This window comes from Triticum urartu, chromosome 3A (assembly GCF_056163025.1).
Source record: "Triticum urartu cultivar PI428250 chromosome 3A, HENAU_Tu73, whole genome shotgun sequence".
NCBI classification, from domain to species: domain Eukaryota; kingdom Viridiplantae; phylum Streptophyta; class Magnoliopsida; order Poales; family Poaceae; genus Triticum; species Triticum urartu.
In genome coordinates this window covers 534,304,510-534,323,046 of record NC_141875.1, presented here as the reverse complement: position 1 = coordinate 534,323,046, position 18,537 = coordinate 534,304,510, and the positions used below count along the sequence as shown (strand labels likewise).

Below are 18,537 nucleotides of genomic sequence, written 5' to 3'. Positions count from 1 at the left end.
TTAACAAAAGTCTAGCACTGAGCTACGGCCAATTCGTCCATTAACAGGTTCAAACAAGCATGGCAAAAATGCATATGACAAACAGATTTCAGACTTGGTGAAATTAACACTTGTCTGGAATTTCAGATCAGGTAGCACTCTTCGGAGCAACAAAACTACATGCTACAGGACCTGAACATGGCAAAGTAAAGCATGGCATGGAGCTACACAAAGAGCTTAACAAAATTCCCTTAGTGACCTTGAGCCAAAAGGGATCATAAAATACAATTGCAAGCATGTGAACATGGCAAAAACATAATCAGTTCTCAGACTTAGTGAAAATTGGGACATGCTGAAACAGATATCAAGTAGGCATGTTTACGAGCTCGATGCACTCACTACGGTGCAAGTCATGATAAGCTAAGCATACACCCATCAAGAATACACAAAATGCAAGCTAGACATGGCAAGAACAATAGCATAGCATGCACGGATCAACTACAACATCATCGGCAAGATTGCAAACAAGTTGACAATCTGCCCAGATTCACAAAGTAGCAAAAGTAGAGCTCGATTGACTCAAGCTAGGGTGCTCCATAATTGCAAACAAAGACATGTATGGATAAAGCACTACAATATTAACAAAACATCCTTACTGATCATCCCCAAAAGAGGCACGGATCACTAGGAAACAACATGAACATATGGCATCATGAGATAAACAGATCAAAGACTTAGTGGAAATGCTAAGTCCCTGAAAACAGAATTAACAAGTGCACCACTTTGCAAGCTTGCACTAGCCACCACACACATCACAAAAATACATGGGTTGCACCTCTGGAAAGATGACAAAACCCTTAACAAAACATATGTAGAGCATCAGGGCATATCATGCACATATTAATCATGGCAAAAATGACAAAAAGCTAAACGGAGTAGCAGATCTGACAATTATCTCAAGTAGCCCTCTTCTAACAGCATTTTGGGCATCAAGATGAACTCAAATGAAAATGATGCAATGGAATGAAATGATGTACTCTCTGAGATGAACATTTTGATATGCTATATGCATGAATCGGAGCTAGGGATGCAAAGTTACGATGCGATGAACAAGGGCACATGGATCTGGGAATTCCGAGGAGTTAGTAGAAATTTGTACCCTGTGCAAAAAGTCAACGGGACGAGGATATCCCGGGACGGAGGGATCCGGGTCGAGATGACGACGTTTGGATCGGGGGACGGGTGGATCTCATCCACCCGCCCGGATCTGACCGGAGCGGATTCCGGTGAGTGGCGGCTTGCCGGCGGCGGAGAGGCAAAGCTGGCGACGCGGGGCGGCGCAACCGGGGCCGGCAAGGTTCGGGGCGGCGCGGGTCACGCCGGCGGACAGGGCGGCGGTGGAGCGCGGATTCCGGGGCGAGCGCCTCGGGCGCGGCGAGGTTCGGCGGCCGGAGCCAGGGCGGCGCGGCAGCGTTGCCTGGTGGCGGCGGAGGCGGGCGGCGTCGGGCAGCCGGGCGGCGGGTGGCGGCGTGTCTCCCGGGCGGCGGCGCGAGGAGATGGGCCCCGCGGGCCCGATCCGGGCCCCGGCGGGCCGGCGGCGGGGCTGAGGAGAGAGAGGGAGGCGCGGGCGACACATGGCGGCGGCGGATACGTCGGAGGCGCGGGCGGACATGTCCGGGCTGCGGGGGAGAAGTGTCCGGTGCGCGAGGTAGGGGACGGCTAGGGTTAGACCGCGAATTTTTCGGGGTGCACATATTTATAGGTAGAGGGAGCTAGGAGAGTCCAAATGAGGTGCGGTTTTCGGCCACGCGATCGTGATCGAACGACCGAGATGATGGAGCAGGTTTAGGTGGGTTTTGGGCCAAATTGGAAGGGTGTTGGGCTGCAACACACACGAGGCCTTTTCGGTCCCTCGGTTAACCGTTGGAGTATCAAACGAAGTCCAAATGATACGAAACTTGACAGGCGGTCTACCGGTAGTAAACCAAGGCCGCTTGGCAAGTCTCGGTCCAATCCGAAAATGTTTAATCCCCACACATGAAATAAAGGTAGAAATGACCACCGGAGGAGAACGGAACGCCGGAATGCAAAACGGACAACGGGGAAAATGCTCGGATGCCTGAGACGAACACGTATGCAAATGAAAAGCACATGATGACATGATATGCAATGCATGACACGCAAGCAATGACAAGTCAACAACAGCGAATAACTGCACGACACCTGGCACATCGGTCTTGGGGCGTTACAATCACGAGGAGTTCTGGAATGGTCCGGAGGTGAAGAATTATATATAGGAAGTGCAGTTTCGGCCATCGGGAGAGTTTCGGGGGTCAGCGGTATTGTACCGGGACCACCGAAAGGGTCCCGGGGGTCCACCGGGTGGGGCCACCCATTCCGGAGGGCCTCATGGGCTGAAGTGGGGAGGGAACCAGCCCATAGTGGGCTGGTGCGCCCCCCCTTGGGCCCCCCATGCGCCTAGGGTTGGGAACCCTAGGGGAGGGGGCGCCTCCACTTGCCTTGGGGGCACTCCACCCCCTTGGCCGCCGCCCCCCCTAGGAGATCCCATCTCCTAGGGTCGGCGCACCCCCTAGGGGGCCTATATAAAGGGGGGAGGGAGGGCAGCCGCACCTGAAGCCTTGGCGCCTCCCTCTCCCCTGTTACACCTCTCCCTCTCGCAGAAGCTCGGCGAAGCCCTGCTGCGATCACTGCTGCATCCACCACCACGCCGTCGTGCTGCTGGATCTCCGTCAACCTCTCCTTCCCCCTTGCTGGATCAAGAAGGAGGAGACGTCATCCGCTCCGTACGTGTGTTGAACGCGGAGGTGCCGTCCGTTCGGCACTTGGTCATCGGTGATTTGGATCACGGCGAGTACGACTCCATCATCCCCGTTCTCTTGAACGCTTCCGCTCGCGATCTACAAGGGTATGTAGATGCACTCCCCTCTCGTTGCTAGATGACTCCATATATAGATCTTGGTGAAACGTAGAGAAAATTTTTTGTTTTCTGCAACGTCCCCCAACAAGAGCCTATGGCTGAAGCATAGGGAACATCTTTCATTTTCTCTCTATCTTCTGCATTGGTCGGGCATTGAGTCTTACTCAATTTCACACCTTGTAACACAGGCAAGAATCCTTTCTTTGCTTGATCCATTTTGAACTTTTTCAAAACTTTGTCAAGGTATGTGCTTTGTGAAAGTCCAATTAAGCGTCTCGATCTATCTCTATAGATCTTAATGCCTAATATGTAAGCAGCTTCACTGAGGTCTTTCATTGAAAAACTCTTATTAAAGTATCCCTTTATGCTATCCAGAAATTCTATATCATTTCAGATTAGTAATATGTCATCTACATATAATATCAGAAATGCTACAGAGCTCCCACTCACTTTCTTGTAAATACAGGCTTCTCCAAAAGTCTGTACAAAACCAAATGCTTTGATCACACTATCAAAGCGTTTATTCCAACTCCGAGAGGCTTGCACCAGTCCATAAATGGATCGCTGGAGCTTGCACACTTTGTTAGCTCCCTTTGGATCGACAAAACCTTCCAGCTGCATCATATACAACTCTTCTTCCAGAAATCCATTCAGGAATGCAGTTTTGACATCCATCTGCCAAATTTCATAATCATAAAATGCGGAAATTGCTAACATGATTTGGACAGACTTAAGCATCGCTACGGGTGAGAAGGTCTCATCGTAGTCAATCCCTTGAACTTGTCGAAAACCTTTTGCGACAAGCAAGCTTTGTAGACAGTAACATTACCGTCAGCGTCAGTCTTCTTCTTGAAGATCCATTTATTCTCAATTGCTTGCCGATCATTGGGCAAGTCAACCAAAGTCCATACTTTGTTTTCATACATGGATCCCATCTCAGATTTCATGGCTTCGAGCCATTTTGCGGAATCTGGGCTCACCATCGCTTCTTCATAGTTCGTAGGTTCATCATGATCTAGTAGCATGACTTCCAGAATAGGATTACCGTACCACTCTGGTGCAGATCTTACTCTGGTTGATCCACGAGGTTCAGTAGTAACTTGTTCTGAAGTTTCATTGTCATTATCATTAGCTTCCTCACTAATTGGTGTAGGTGTCACAGAAACCTGTTTCTGCGATGTACTACTTTCCAATAAGGGAGCAGGTATAGTTACCTCATCAAGTTCTACTTTCCTCCCACTCACTTCTTTCGAGAGAAACTCCTTCTCCGGAAAGGATCCACTCTTAGCGACAAATGTCTTGCCTTCGGATCTGTGATAGAAGGTGTACCCAACAGTCTCTTTTGGGTATCCTATGAAGACACATTTCTCCGATTTGGGTTCGAGCTTATCAGGTTGAAGTTTCTTCACATAAGCATCGCAGCCCCAAACTTTTAGAAACGACAACTTTGGTTTCTTGCCAAACCACAGTTCATAAGGTGTCGTCTCAACGGATTTTGATGGTGCCCTATTTAACGTGAATGCGGCTGTCTCTAGAGCATAACCCCAAAACGATAGCGGTAAATCTGTAAGAGACATCATAGATCGCACCATATTAAGTAAAGTACGATTACGACGTTCGGACACACCATTACGTTGTGGTGTTCCAGGTGGCGTGAGTTGCGAAACTATTCCGCATTGTTTCAAATGTAGACCAAACTCGTAACTCAAATATTCTCCTCCACGATCAGATCGTAGAAACTTTATTTTCTTGTTACTATGATTTTCAACTTCACTCTGAAATTCTTTGAACTTTTCAAATGTTTCAGACTTATGTTTCATTAAGTAGATATACCCATATCTGCTTAAATCATTTGTGAAGGTGAGAAAATAACGATATCCGCCACGAGCTTCAACATTCATTGGACCACATACATCTGTATGTATGATTTCTAACAAATCTGTTGCTCTCTCCATAGTACCAGAGAACGGTGTTTTAGTCATCTTGCCCATGAGGCACGGTTCGCAAGTACCAAGTGATTCATAATCAAGTGGTTCCAAAAGTCCATCAGTATGGAGTTTCTTCATGCGTTTTACACCGATATGACCTAAACGGCAGTGCCACAAATAAGTTGCACTATCATTATCAACTCTGCATCTTTTGGCTTCAACATTATGAATATGTGTATCACTACTATCGAGATTCATCAAAAATAGACCACTCTTCAAGGGTGCATGACCATAAAAGATATTACTCATATAAATAGAACAACCATTATTCTCTGATTTAAATGAATAACCGTCTCGCATCAAATAAGATCCAGATATAATGTTCATGCTCAACGCTGGCACCAAATAACAATTATTTAGGTCTAATACTAATCCCGATGGTAGATGTAGAGGTAGCGTGCCAACCGCGATCACATCGACTTTGGAACCATTTCCCACGCGCATCGTCACCTCGTCCTTCGCCAGTGTTCGCTTAATCCGTAGTCCCTGTTTCGAGTTGCAAATATTAGCAACAGAACCAGTTTCAGGCTTAGGTCCAGGTTTGGGTTTCTTCTCTTGAGTAGCAACTTGCTTGCTGTTCTTTTTGAAGTTCCCCTTCTTCTTCCCTTTGCCCTTTTTCTTGAAACTAGTGGTCTTGTTGACCATCAACACTTGATGCTCCTTCTTGATTTCTACCTCCGCAGCTTTTAGCATTGCGAAGAGCTCGGGAATAGTCTTATTCATCCCTTGCATATTATAGTTCATCACGAAGCTCTTGTAGCTTGGTGGAAGTGATTGGAGAATTCTGTCAATGACGCAATCATCTGGAAGATTAACTCCCAATTGAATCAAGTGATTATTATACCCAGACATTTTGAGTATATGCTCACTGAAAGAACTGTTCTCCTCCATCTTGCAGCTATAGAACTTATTGGAGACTTCATATCTCTCAATTCGGGCATTTGCTTGAAATATTAACTTCAACTCCTGGAACATCTCATATGCTCCATGACGTTCAAAACGTCGTTGAAGTCCCGATTCTAAGCCGTAAAGCATGGCACACTGAACTATCGAGTAGTCATCGGCTTTGCTCTGCCAGACGTTCATAACATCTGGTGTTGCTCCAGCAGCAGGCCTGGCACCCAACGGTGCTTCCAGGACGTAATTCTTCTGAGCATCAATGAGGATAATCCTCAAGTTATGGACCCAGTCCGTGTAATTGCTACCATCATCTTTCAACTTTGCTTTCTCAAGGAACGCATTAAAATTCAACGGAACAACAGCACGGGCCATCTATCTACAATCAAACATAAACAAGCAAGATACTATCAGGTACTAAGTTCATGATAAATTTAAGTTTAATTAATCATATTACTTAAGAACTCCCACTTAGAAAGACATCCCTCTAATCTTCTAAGTGATTACGTGATCCAAATCAACTAAACCATAAACGATCATCACGTGAAATGGAGTAGTTTTCAATGGTGAACATCGCTATGTTGATCATATCTACTATATGATTCACGCTCGACCTTTCGGTCTCAGTGTTCAGAGGCCATATCTGCATATGCTAGGCTCGTCAAGTTTAACCTGAGTATTCTGCGTGTGCAAAACTGGCTTGCACCCGTTGTAGATGGACGTAGAGCTTATCACAGCCGATCATCACGTGGTGTCTGGGCATGAGAACTTTGGCAACGGTGCATACTCAGGGAGAACACTTTTATCTTGAAATTTAGTGAGAGATCATCTTATAATGCTACCGTCAATCAAAGCAAGATAAGATGCATAAAAGATAAACATCACATGCAATCAATATAAGTGATATGATATGGCCATCATCTTCTTGTACTTGTGATCTCCATCTCTGAAGTACCGTCATGATCACCATCGTCACCGGCGCGACACCTTGATCACCATCGTAGCATCGTTGTCGTCTCGCCAATCTTATGCTTCCACGACTATCGCTACCGCTTAGTGATAAAGTAAAGCATTACAGCGCAGTTGCATTGCATACAATAAAGCGACAACCATATGGCTCCTGCCAGTTGCCGATAACTCGGTTACAAAACATGATCATCTCATACAATAAAATTTAGTATCATGTCTTGACCATATCACATCACAACATGCCCTGCAAAAACAAGTTAGGCGTCCTCTACTTTGTTGTTGCAAGTTTTACGTGGCTGCTACGGGCTTAAGCAAGAACCAATCTTACCTACGCATCAAAACCACAATGATAGTTTGTCAAGTTGGTGCTGTTTTAACCTTCGCAAGGACCGGGCGTAGCCACACTCGGTTCAACTAAAGTTGGAGAAACTGACACCCGCTAGCCACCTTTGTGCAAAGCACGTCGGGAGAACCGGTCTCGCGTAAGCGTACGCGTAATGTCGGTTCGGGCCGCTTCGTCCAACAATACCGCCGAACCAAAGTATGACATGTTGGTAAGCAGTATGACTTATATCACCCACAACTCACTTGTGTTCTACTCGTGCATATAACATCAACACATAAAACCTAGGCTCTGATACCACTGTTGGGGAACGTAGTAATTTCAAAAAAATTCCTACGCACACGCAAGATCATGGTGATGCATAGCAACGAGGGGAGAGTGTGATCTACGTACCCTTGTAGACCGACAACGGAAGCATTATATTAACACGGTTGATGTAGTCGTACGTCTTCACGATCCGACCGATCCAAGCACCGAAACTATGGCACCTTCGAGTTTCAGCACACGTTCAGCTCGATGACGATCCCCGGACTCCGATCCAGCAAAGTGTCGGGGAAGAGTTCCGTCAGCACGACGGCGTGGTGACGATCTTGATGTTCAACTGTCGCAGGGCTTCGCCTAAGCACCACTACAATATTATCGAGGATTATGGTGGAAGGGGGCACCGCACACAGCTAAGAAAACGATCACGTGGATCAACTTGTGTGTCTAGGGGTGCCCCCTGCCTCCGTATATAAAGGAGCCAAGGGGGGTGCGGCCGGCCCTAGTAGGAGGCGCGTAGGAGGAGTCCTACTCCTACCGGGAGTAGGACTCCCCTCCCTTTCCTTGTCCAAGTAGGAGAGGGGGGAGGAAGGGAGAGAGGAGAGGAAGGAAAGGGTGGGCGTCGCCCCTCCCTCCTTGTCCAATTCGGACTAGGGGAGAGGGGGCGCACGGCCTGCCCTGGCAGCCCCTCCTCTTCTCCACTTTAGGCCCATGAGGCCCATTAACCCCCCGGGGGGTTCCGGTAACCCCCCGGTACTCCGGTTTTATCCGAAACTTCCCCGAAACACTTCCGGTGTCCGAATATAGCCATCTAATATATCAATCTTTATGTCTCAACCATTTCGAGACTCCTCATTATGTCCGCGATCATATCCAGGACTCCGAACCAACTTCGGTACATCAAAACTCATAAACTCGTAATATAACTGTCATCGAAACCTTAAGCGTGCGGACTCTACAGGTTCGAGAACAATGTAGACATGACCGAGACATGTCTCCGGTCAATAACCAATAGCGGAACCTGGATGCTCATATTGGCTCCCACATATTCTACGAAGATCTTTATCGGTCAGACCGCATAACAACATACGTTGTTCCCTTTGTCATCGGTATGTTACTTGCCCGAGATTCGATCGTCGGTATATCAATACCTAGTTCAATCTCGTTACCGGCAAGTCTCTTTACTCGTTCCGTAATACATCATCTCGCAACTAACTCATTTAGTTGCATTGCTTGCAAGGCTTAGGTGATGTGCATTACAGAGAGGGCCCAGAGATACCTCTCCGACAATCGGAGTGACAAATCCTAATCTCGAAATACGTCAACCCAACATGTACCTTTGGAGACACCTGTAGAGCTCCTTTATAATCACCCAGTTACGTTGTGACGTTTGGTAGCACACAAAGTGTTCCTCCGGTAAACGGGAGTTGCATAATCTCATAGTCATAGGAACATGTATAAGTCATTGAAGAAAGCAATAGCAACATACTAAACGATCGAGTGCTAAGCTAACGGAATGGGTCAAGTCAATCACATCATTCTCCTAATGATGTGATCCCGTTAATCAAATAACAACTCTTTGTCTATGGTTAGGAAACATAACCATCTTTGATTAACGAGCTAGTCAAGTAGAGGCATACTAGTGACACTTTGTTTGTCTATGTATTCACACATGTATTATGTTTCCGGTTAATACAATTCTAGCATGAATAATAAACATTTATCATGAAATAAGGAAATAAATAATAACTTTATTATTGCCTCTAGGGCATATTTCCTTCACTTAGGGCCCTCTCGGTGTGATGGCATCCATCATCATCTGGCCAGAAATAGGTGACTATGTCACGGGGATGCTGGAACATATTAACGAGAAAGAAGAATAAAACCGATAACGAGGATGACAGTATAGTGAGCATGTGTATGACTCAGGAGGATACTGATGCATCTCGGGTTTTGTAAAGTATCGTGAAGCAAAGGGAACATCACATGATAACCAAAGGTTCACTCAAATATCATTCATGTAATCATAGGGAACGATACGGACGCCCACGGTTCCGTTATCGGTCATTGAACTAAGAAGTTTCGTTCATGTCTATGATTTACCGAACCTACGGGGTCACAAGATTAAGGTAATCATGATCTGCTGACTGTTATTAGGACGAGAGTATCGATGGTTTGTTTGTAGAATTGTTTCATTAGTATTTGGAATAGTTTCGAGAGAAACCGGGAGCGTTTCAGGGTCACCGGAAGGTTTCGGAGTTTATCGAGCAATGTCGGGTATTACTGAGAAATAATATATAGGTGGAAAAAACCGGTGATGTTAAATTAATATTAAAAGGCTCTAGTAATTGTTAGGAGGTTTTTATATTTAATTTAGTATCAACGGGCCTTCAAAGGCCAAACGGTGGAGAGAGAATTGCGCCACGATGGCCCATGTAGGGGAGGCGCCCCTTTCCCCCTTGAGGGAGACCGAATTGGGGTGGGGGGAGGACTCCTCCTTCCCTCTTTGGCCGGCACAAGGAGGGCAGTCCTTCCCGTCCTTGAGGTCGTGCTTTTAGACACACAACTTTTGGAGCCTCCTATAGTCCTCTAGTTCTAGTTAATCAATTAGAGCTTGACCTAGATCCTCTAATCCTCGTAATTAGAAGTCCAGTGTGATTATAATCTCCTCCCTCAAATTCTTCGGCGATGATTAGCTCTGGACGGTGAGCGCTGCCGGGTCGTGAAGACTGTACGCTTGCAACCAAGGAGAGAGGTCGTGCTTTCGGTGCTCCCTTCGAGAGATCGTTCGTGGGTGGTTCGCGGGATCGTTCATCTACGGTTCAAGGGACTCCAAGTACGATCTACACCGACTCGTCGACTTCCGTTGCATTCCGGAGATGGTAACGATCGTGATCCAAACCGTTTATGCATCTTCATATTGTTCATGGGTGATCGTAAGGTGATTTTTTTTTGTTTTCTACTACACTTCCCAACAGTTACTAAGGCTTATAGGCCTAAATTTTTCATTTCTTCCACATTACTCTCCTTAGGGATAAGCGTGATAATAGCAAAATTCAGTCTATATATATCAAGGTTGCCATACTCAAAATCTCTCACGGAAGTCATAAAGTCATTCTTAATAATATCTCAGAAAGTCTAGTAAAACAAGAACGAAAACCACATTGAGATAAGCCCCATGAGTGTAGGATCCCAAACAATAGCAAGCTTAATTTCCTCTTCTAAAAAAGGTTTTTTTGTAAAGTTTCATTTTCCTCGGCAGTAACCCCACTCACCCCTCTTCCAAAATTTGAATCTAAATGAATATCTGCAGTAGGTTCAAATTTAAAAAAGCATCTTATAAAACTGGTGGCCACTTCAACCATATCTCGTGTAGAATGAGCAGGACCATTCTCACCAAGTAGCAAAAGCTCTATCTATCTATCTATCTATCTTTATTTCTTTCTTTCTCTCTCTTCCTTTGTTAGGTTGGCCTCTAAATTGATGCTCTAGCTTTTAGGTTTTCTTCTCCACAATCGAGTTTTAAATTTCTAGACTTCAATTGGGGAAGAATTAGAAGGTGTATTCCACACCACAAACCAAAGAATGAAACTCAGGATAGTCGAGCCGAGAGTGCATTTTCTACCATGCACGGTATATACCGTGCATTGTCTACAGGGTGGGAAAGATATCATAGTGTACTAATCACTTGCTGTACGTCTCACTTTTGTCAGTCCCTTGCATGCCTCCCCTATCCCCTTGCGACTCTATCACAGAAATATATTTTCTCTTCTAGTATGTAACTGTTTAGATGCTTGATATCTTCTGAAATAAAAGTTTCTTTTATATTCTATTTAGACAAATGTTTTTATACCAATGATATATTTTAAACAAGACTAGTAGAAAACTGATCTATGTACCATAATGAGTTTCTGTGCGCATCAAATTGATCTATAGAAAACTTGATGAAACTTGGTACATAGTTTTTTTTACAGTTTCGTAAGGTCTCACCATGTTTCAGATTCGAATTTTAAAACTTGTCAAAATATATTCAACGGTGATCTTATTTTAAAGTTCCCTTCAATAGTAACACAAATATGCAAATGTATCTAAATCAAACTAATGATTCAAAAGATAAAATAAATTTAAATTTTAGAATCATACTCTCATACTGCTGGTATTTACTTCGGGGGTGAGAGGAGAGATATTGCAAGTTACTATAGGAAAAAGTTGTCTGCACGTGGAGAAAAGGTGACTGATTGACAGGGTCATAAATTGTGGTTTACTAAACTATACAATGAGAACATACATGCATGGATGCGAATCTCAAAGAGAGTGAGTGGCTGATAGATGCACGGTATTTACCATGCATGGGAGAATGTATTTTCCTTAGTCGAGCCACCATTTTTTAAATCTAAAAAGTTTGGGAGGCGTGGAATGGATTCGGTGCAAGCTTATTTGGCACCTAAGGGCATGGTCCAAACGTAGACATTTATGGAGGCGCTAGGATCGATTTTCTACCCAATTCCCCGTCGATTTGCAGTTGGACCCGCAAAATCCTGGCGTTGAACGCCGCACTGACGCAAACATACGCATCGGAGGATATGTCCTTTTCTCTCTCGCATGAGGCGTTTGGGCTGTTAATTAGCGCCAGCCATTGAACTATAAAGCGCTTAGACTATTTTTAGTTTACCAAGATTTATCTTTCCTCTGTTAGCGTCGAGTTAAGCATTCCCCATTGTAGATGCCCTAATCATTCCACTCAAGCATCGGGCCTTAAGGCCTCCTTTGGTTCATAGGATATGAATGTTATAGGAATAGGAAGATCATAGGAAGTGAGATGATATGTATCTCAATTCTTATAAAGAAAGAGATGTCATTTGATGCATAGGATAGGAATTTTTCCATTGAATCTTACCTAATGTTTTTTCCCTCCAAAATGTGAAGGATTAATTTCTATCCTACATATGAATAGGAATCCATTCATACAAACTAAAGGGCTTCAAAGGAAAATTTACTATGCAAATCCTATCCTATAGAAATCTTATGAGATTCCTACAAATCAAAGAAGGCCTTATTATGGCGCAGGCTCAACACCAGAGACAATATGGTGAACAAGTAGTGGCATGCCATCGCCCCCCATGCCGGCTGCCACAGATGCGCAGCGGCGGAATCGGTTGACCACATTATCCTTCATTATGAGAATGTGTGGTTCGTTCGTCTGGCGAAGGCTGGGATTGTTGGATCTGGCAAGTTCTTCGTCATCGCTGGACGTCTTTGCTAGCTCTGGGGAGACTAGAAATGCCGGGGATTGCCTATGGCCCGCTCTCTTTGCTATCTGCGCCGCCGCGCTTTGGAGCGCACGCAATGCACCAGGGCTCCAGGTCACCATGTGATTGGCTCTGCAACCGGCTTCGCCCATTTTGAAATGTATACAAGGAAGAGACTGCTCTACCTTCATTTTTTTAAAAAGATTCCTAGGTTTGCAGTTGCAAGTTTTTCCATTGTGCTTTTACTATTTTAAAGTTGCAATACTTGCTTCGTACAATTTGAGTTGCAAACCTGATGTCAAGCATGATGGCGTGTAAAAAAATATTTTATTTATACTCTAGATTAACACACAACAGAGATTAGATAACTTGTTCTCTTATATGCATGCCAAAATTGTGCAACCAAGAGAATGATGTAAACCATGTGTCAGCGTATGCTTCTGAATGACTACCAATCACCATTCATCCGGCGAGAGGAACAGAAATTGCACAACATTTGGTGTTTGCCAGTAGAAATAAACAGACAACACAACCTAAGTTTCCCGTTAATAAACGTTATCAAGAATGTCAAAACATATAGCTCAAGGACTGAGCTTAGTCAGTGCTGAACAATTATAACTAGCTTAGTTTGTGCTGGATTTAACATAAGTTTTCCATTCATAAACGTCCAGCATTGGAAAACATCACATGAGTGTTTCAAAAATTTGGAAACTATGCGCAAGAAGTTCTGAAAAATTGGGCACAATAAGTAGTATTATATGATGTTTTGCCTCTGATCTTGCATTGAATTGTTTATGTTTATTTTAGCCTTTGAATGGTTTATGTTGAACTAGTAATATATTGTGGGTAGCGAGAAATGTTACTCCCTTGGATACATATTAATTTACACACATTTAGTATAATTTTATACTAAAGCTGTACTAAGTGTGCGACAATTAATTTGGATCAAAGGCAATATGTCGTTATCTTGTTGCATCTAAATTGATGATTGATCCAAAGCAAATGAACTCGTTATGGTCTTGCTCTTTTCCTTTTGATTCCATGGCAATGCACTGGCGCTATACTAGGCTTCTATAAAGTTTGAGCTACGAAAATCAACTATGTATTGATAACAACAGTTCGACAAAGGGCAACTGTCCCCTTTCACTTACATTAAGGTAGGTTCCAACTTCCGCTACAGCCTCAATTGCCTACTACTCTCTAGTATTATTAAACATATAAGTATTGCAGCTATGCGAAACAAATACAGCAGGCTGCACGCATGCATAGCGTCGAAGCTGGATGATCCACGGCTCCGTCTTCGCAACCAGCATGGGAAATTGATATTGGGAATCTGGGATGGGATGGCACAGCCTTCTCCAACAAACTCCAAGTCCAGCAAAGTATATATCATCTTCTACTATTTTGGGGCCTCCTTTCATGTTCATATTCGGTTTTACACGATGGTGAGCACTATACATGCGCATGACCAGCGATCCCTCTTTAGCCCTGACATCTCGAGAAAACAGCCTGTTACAGTACCTTCACTTCATCGCCGAGGACGAGGAGTTTGACGACAGGGCCGAAAACATGCTGTTATCGGCCGTGTCTTTGCTGTATGCTTTGCGCACGTCCTCCTTCACCTCGCAGAAGCGCATTTTCTTCACCTGTTGCTCATCAGGGGTGCCGCTTTGCTGCTGGAACGCATCAAGGCCATCAGGCAGGCCATCTTCCAAGAATTTGTCGAGCACCTGCGAGCAGTTTGGGAAGTACCGACGGCCCAGTTCCACTGCCACCATCACAGACATGTTTAATTCATGAATAAATATGATTGCCAGACTGCTCGTGTACACAGAACGAGCTGAATGCAAATACACAACACTGAACACCTATGTTCACAAGGTGTTCAGAGTACCTACAATGACAGGTTGCAAAGACACATACTAGAAACATATGTAGAAATGAACTTGTGCCACATGCCAGAATGGCAACATACTTTTACATGTTCATGTTTTTTACTGTGAACAACACATGCTATATAAATAGGTTCATGCACAGAATATCAATGAACCCAATAAACGGCGTTAAGTTATTCAGGTAGAAGGTTGTGTACATGGTTGTATTAACAGCTAGTAACAGCTTACCCAGCAATTTATCCAACGATCTCTCAAAAAAAAAATTATCCAACGATATAGCACCGGACAAAGTAAAATTGAAAGGAAAGATCGACTACTCATGTTCGCACCTGTTTTCGCTAGTGCATCCACCCTTGAACGCAGCCTTTTGTTTTTTGTTACTGGCGTCTCATTCAGATCGACTTCCCTCAGTTTACCAGAAGTACTTGCTGCAGAAAAACCACCAACTTCTGGTGTGACGTCTGCTTGTGCAATTTGCATGGCAACCTTCGCTTCAGCAGGGAAGAACAGTCTTGCGAACGCGACTGCAGAGACCACAGATCATTTTAACATCTTATGAAAAGGGTGCATACGGCAGAGTCGAATGTGCAGCAAGTGTTACAGCCACCTATTTCTATAGCATATGCACCGGAGAGGGGGGGAAAAGAGGGATTTTTTGGTAGAAAGGGGTACTTTTTCTCAACCTCCCCCATCATTTTAATATTGAGAAAAGATTTGTCTAGAAGTGTCACTATCATTGCATAAAAGGAGACTTCACCTCTGTTTTCCAGGTAGCTTAGTTTCATGTGAAGATCATCAGCCAATAAAGGTGAGGTGACAGAATCTTCCGCTGTCATAGGATTCCTCATCATCTCCCTCTCTAGGATGTCAATGCACATCCTATCTTTATTTGACTCTTGGCCCTGCTCCATCTTCGCATTGTAATCTTTTAGTCTTGTTAACCTTCGACAAATATTACTTGCAAGGCGGCCGTCATCTGTCAATTGCGACGCCACTGCTCCTTTGCTTAAGAGACACATAATAATAGCTGGTTCTCTCCTCATAGCAGCTAGGTGGAGTGCTGTGTACCCACGACTGTTCTTCAAATTCAAGTTGGCAAGTTCCAGGCCTAACAACTCTGTAAGAACTTTGGAATCGCAGTAAGCTGCAGCATAATGCAATGCGTTTGCGTCGTCGAGGGTGATTTCAGACTCATTAAGAAGCAACTTGACAAGTTCAACATCATCAGAATCCAGTGCCCTGTGGATTCTTCTTACTCTTTTCTCGTGTACAGGGTCCGAAATGATGGTGTCACCATCAATTGGCGGAGATTTCTGACGGATCTTTTTTATCTCGTCAGCAATTTCTGGAGGGAGTTCCTTATCCAAAGACATAATATCAAGATCCGATCTTGCAATCCTTTGAACACATTTTTCACGCACTTGAGTAAGCTCCGAGTGGAAAGCAACTTGCAAAATAGGTAGGACGTCTTCCGCCAGAGTCTTGTCAACGAAGTTCATAAGCCGTCGCTGCAGTAGATGATCATCTTAACCATGATTAGCAATTCACCAGAGAAAGAAAGGGTCGTGTGAAATTGAGAAATGAAACCATGATTTACTTTTTTTACTCATGTACCAAATTTACTGTTTTTCGTCTGTTTCGAATTAGCATGCCAAATATACTGCAAATGTCTGTGCACAGTCAAATAAACAAATTGGAGAAGGGTAGAACCATGAGTCGAACATTTCTAGCCTGAAGCTGCCAAGATTAGAGAAAAAATTCTACTTATAAAATATACAATTGGGAGTTCTAAACAAGCCAATAAGAGCGTATGCATCCCTCACCTGGAACAGCGACATGAGCTCGGGGATCCTGAAGGTCCAAGCCGCGTACATGAGCTCGACGGCGAACCTGATAGCCGGCGGGCACGAGTCGTGCGGGCACACAAGATCAGCACATGACACCACGTCCAGCGGCGCCGGCCGGAGCCTGCCCGTGTAGAGGTACCCCATGAACGCTAGGAAGGCCTCGCGGCCCACACGGCCACCTGGGACGAGGTCCTCCATCTTGTACTGCGGCCTCCCGTTCACATCCCCTCCCGCTCCGCCTCCGGTGGCGGAGGCAGAGGCAGTGACGGCCCCACCACTGCGGCTCCCGCGGGCGCGGAAGAGGTCGTGGAAGAAGGAGCTGCGCACGGCGAGGATGCAACGGTGGACGGGGATGGGCGGACCGCCGTCCGCGACGTCGACGTCAGCGTCGCTGCAGTCGAGTTCAGAATCGAGGAGGAGGCGCTCGAGGTTGCTGCTGAGGCGATTCAGGCTCACGGCCTCGACGCTGCTGCTGCTCCCTCCCCCTCCCCCTCCCCCTCCACCGCCCCCGCCCCACCCGTCCGCCGCGGGCAGCGGCGCCAGAGCGCCGGAGCAGGGGCTAGAGCCGTTGGACAGGTAGGACGACGAGGAGGCGAACGTGATGGACGACGACGGCTCCATCACCGCCGCCAAGCACGAGGCGAAAGGGCCCTAGAGCCGGACCACCATGTGTGAAGGCAAAGGGGGGAGGCTGCCTTTTGGTCGCTCCCGGCCGAACTGCGCAATTCGGGCAGGCTTTGTTTGGCACCACACAGATCCGCGTCGGCACGGAAACTCCCCCACGTAACCCCGCCTAAACGCAGCGGGGAAGGGACGGCGAATTCGTCGAGCCCAGATCTCGGCAGCCGCCCGCCGCCGCCGCGTCAAGCCGGGAGCTTTCGTGGAATTTTTTCCTCCTCGCGACCGGCTGATCCAAGTGGGGGGAGCAGGAGGAAATATTGGGAGCGACGACGACGACCTGGCGGGGCGGGGAAGGAGAGTGGGGTCGCGGGAGAGGAGTCCGGGGGCAGTTGCGTGGAAAGCAGGGGGAGGCTCGGGCGGGGAGGGGATTGAAGACGACGACGGGGAGGAATATGGAGGCGGAGGATGACTGAGACCGCTGGATTTCTCCCGTCCCTACCTTTCCCTTCTCTTCACTTTCTTCGATCAGGTTCTCTTCTCTGGCTTTTGGGGTCGGAGAAGAAGAAGGGAAGGTAAAATTGCACGAGCCACCCCACAGAATACCATATTGGCGTTTGTGCAGAGTACAAAAGCGCGGAGGTCATTATTACGAAATTATATAATACTCTTGCAATGACAAAACGTAGTACGCGTAAGCGCCACACGTCACTGCAATCGGGGGAAGACTTGTGATCCCACTTGCCAGGCTCTCTCTTCCATGTTCTCTCTCCTTCCCCTTTCCTTCTCTCCTTTTCCCATTAGGGCGCGGCTTTGGACACGACCGCGTTCTTCGTACTCTATATGGGGCCCTTTTTGTAAGATTATGGTATCGTTTGTAATTTTATGTTTTGTTGGGGTTATGTGTGTAAGTTGTATTGGCGGAGCGACTTTGAACCCGATCGCGTTCTTGATTCTCTGTCGGGGGTCCTTTTTGTGAGATTTAGGGGCTAGTTTGTAGTTTTATGTTTTCTTGTGCTCTGCTTGTAAGTCGCGCTACCCACCGCGTTGATTAAACGTGGTGCTAGGCCCTACTCGATCCTTCCCGTGTTAAATGCGGGAATGAGTCCTACTCGATCCTTCCCGTGTTAAATGTGGGAATGGGTCCTACTCGATCCTTCTCGGCCCCTCCCGTGTAAAAAGCAGGAATGGGCCCTACTCGATCCTTCACGAACCCTGCATGGTCTCGCATGTCCTTCTCTAAGTAATGATCCTCTAGCAAAAAAAAAGAGTGTGTTGGGAACCTGACTAAATATTTTTGCATCATGGACATAATTTATATCACTACACAACTAATGTAGTCGTATCTCATGGTGTTTGGTCATGATGGTTGCCCGACGTCGGCTCATTGCGATAACTTGTTGGCCGGAGGTTCGCTGTGACGGTGACAACTTGGTGACTTGTGACGGTGGTGTCCTCCTCCATGGGACCTATGCGCGGGCGCTTCCCCTTCTCTGCATCCTGATTTCACGTTGATCTAGGGTGGGTGCACCTTCTATCACCATCATCAATCA

At 45.9% G+C, this 18,537-nt stretch overlaps 1 protein-coding gene across 1 annotated transcript; it reads right to left on the bottom strand.

Annotated features, from left to right (window-relative positions):
* Positions 1 to 13,710: 13,710 nt before the first annotated feature.
* Positions 13,711 to 17,528, bottom strand: LOC125544889 (BTB/POZ domain and ankyrin repeat-containing protein NPR2). Its single transcript, XM_048708673.2, has 4 exons — positions 16,343 to 17,528; positions 15,277 to 16,027; positions 14,849 to 15,043; positions 13,711 to 14,392 (listed from the first exon to the last, which is right to left on the bottom strand). Exons 1-4 carry the CDS (start codon positions 16,985 to 16,987, stop codon positions 14,148 to 14,150), a joined length of 1,836 nt encoding a protein of 611 aa, XP_048564630.2. The 5' UTR covers positions 16,988 to 17,528; the 3' UTR covers positions 13,711 to 14,147.
* Between the last annotated feature and the right edge of the window lie 1,009 nt (positions 17,529 to 18,537).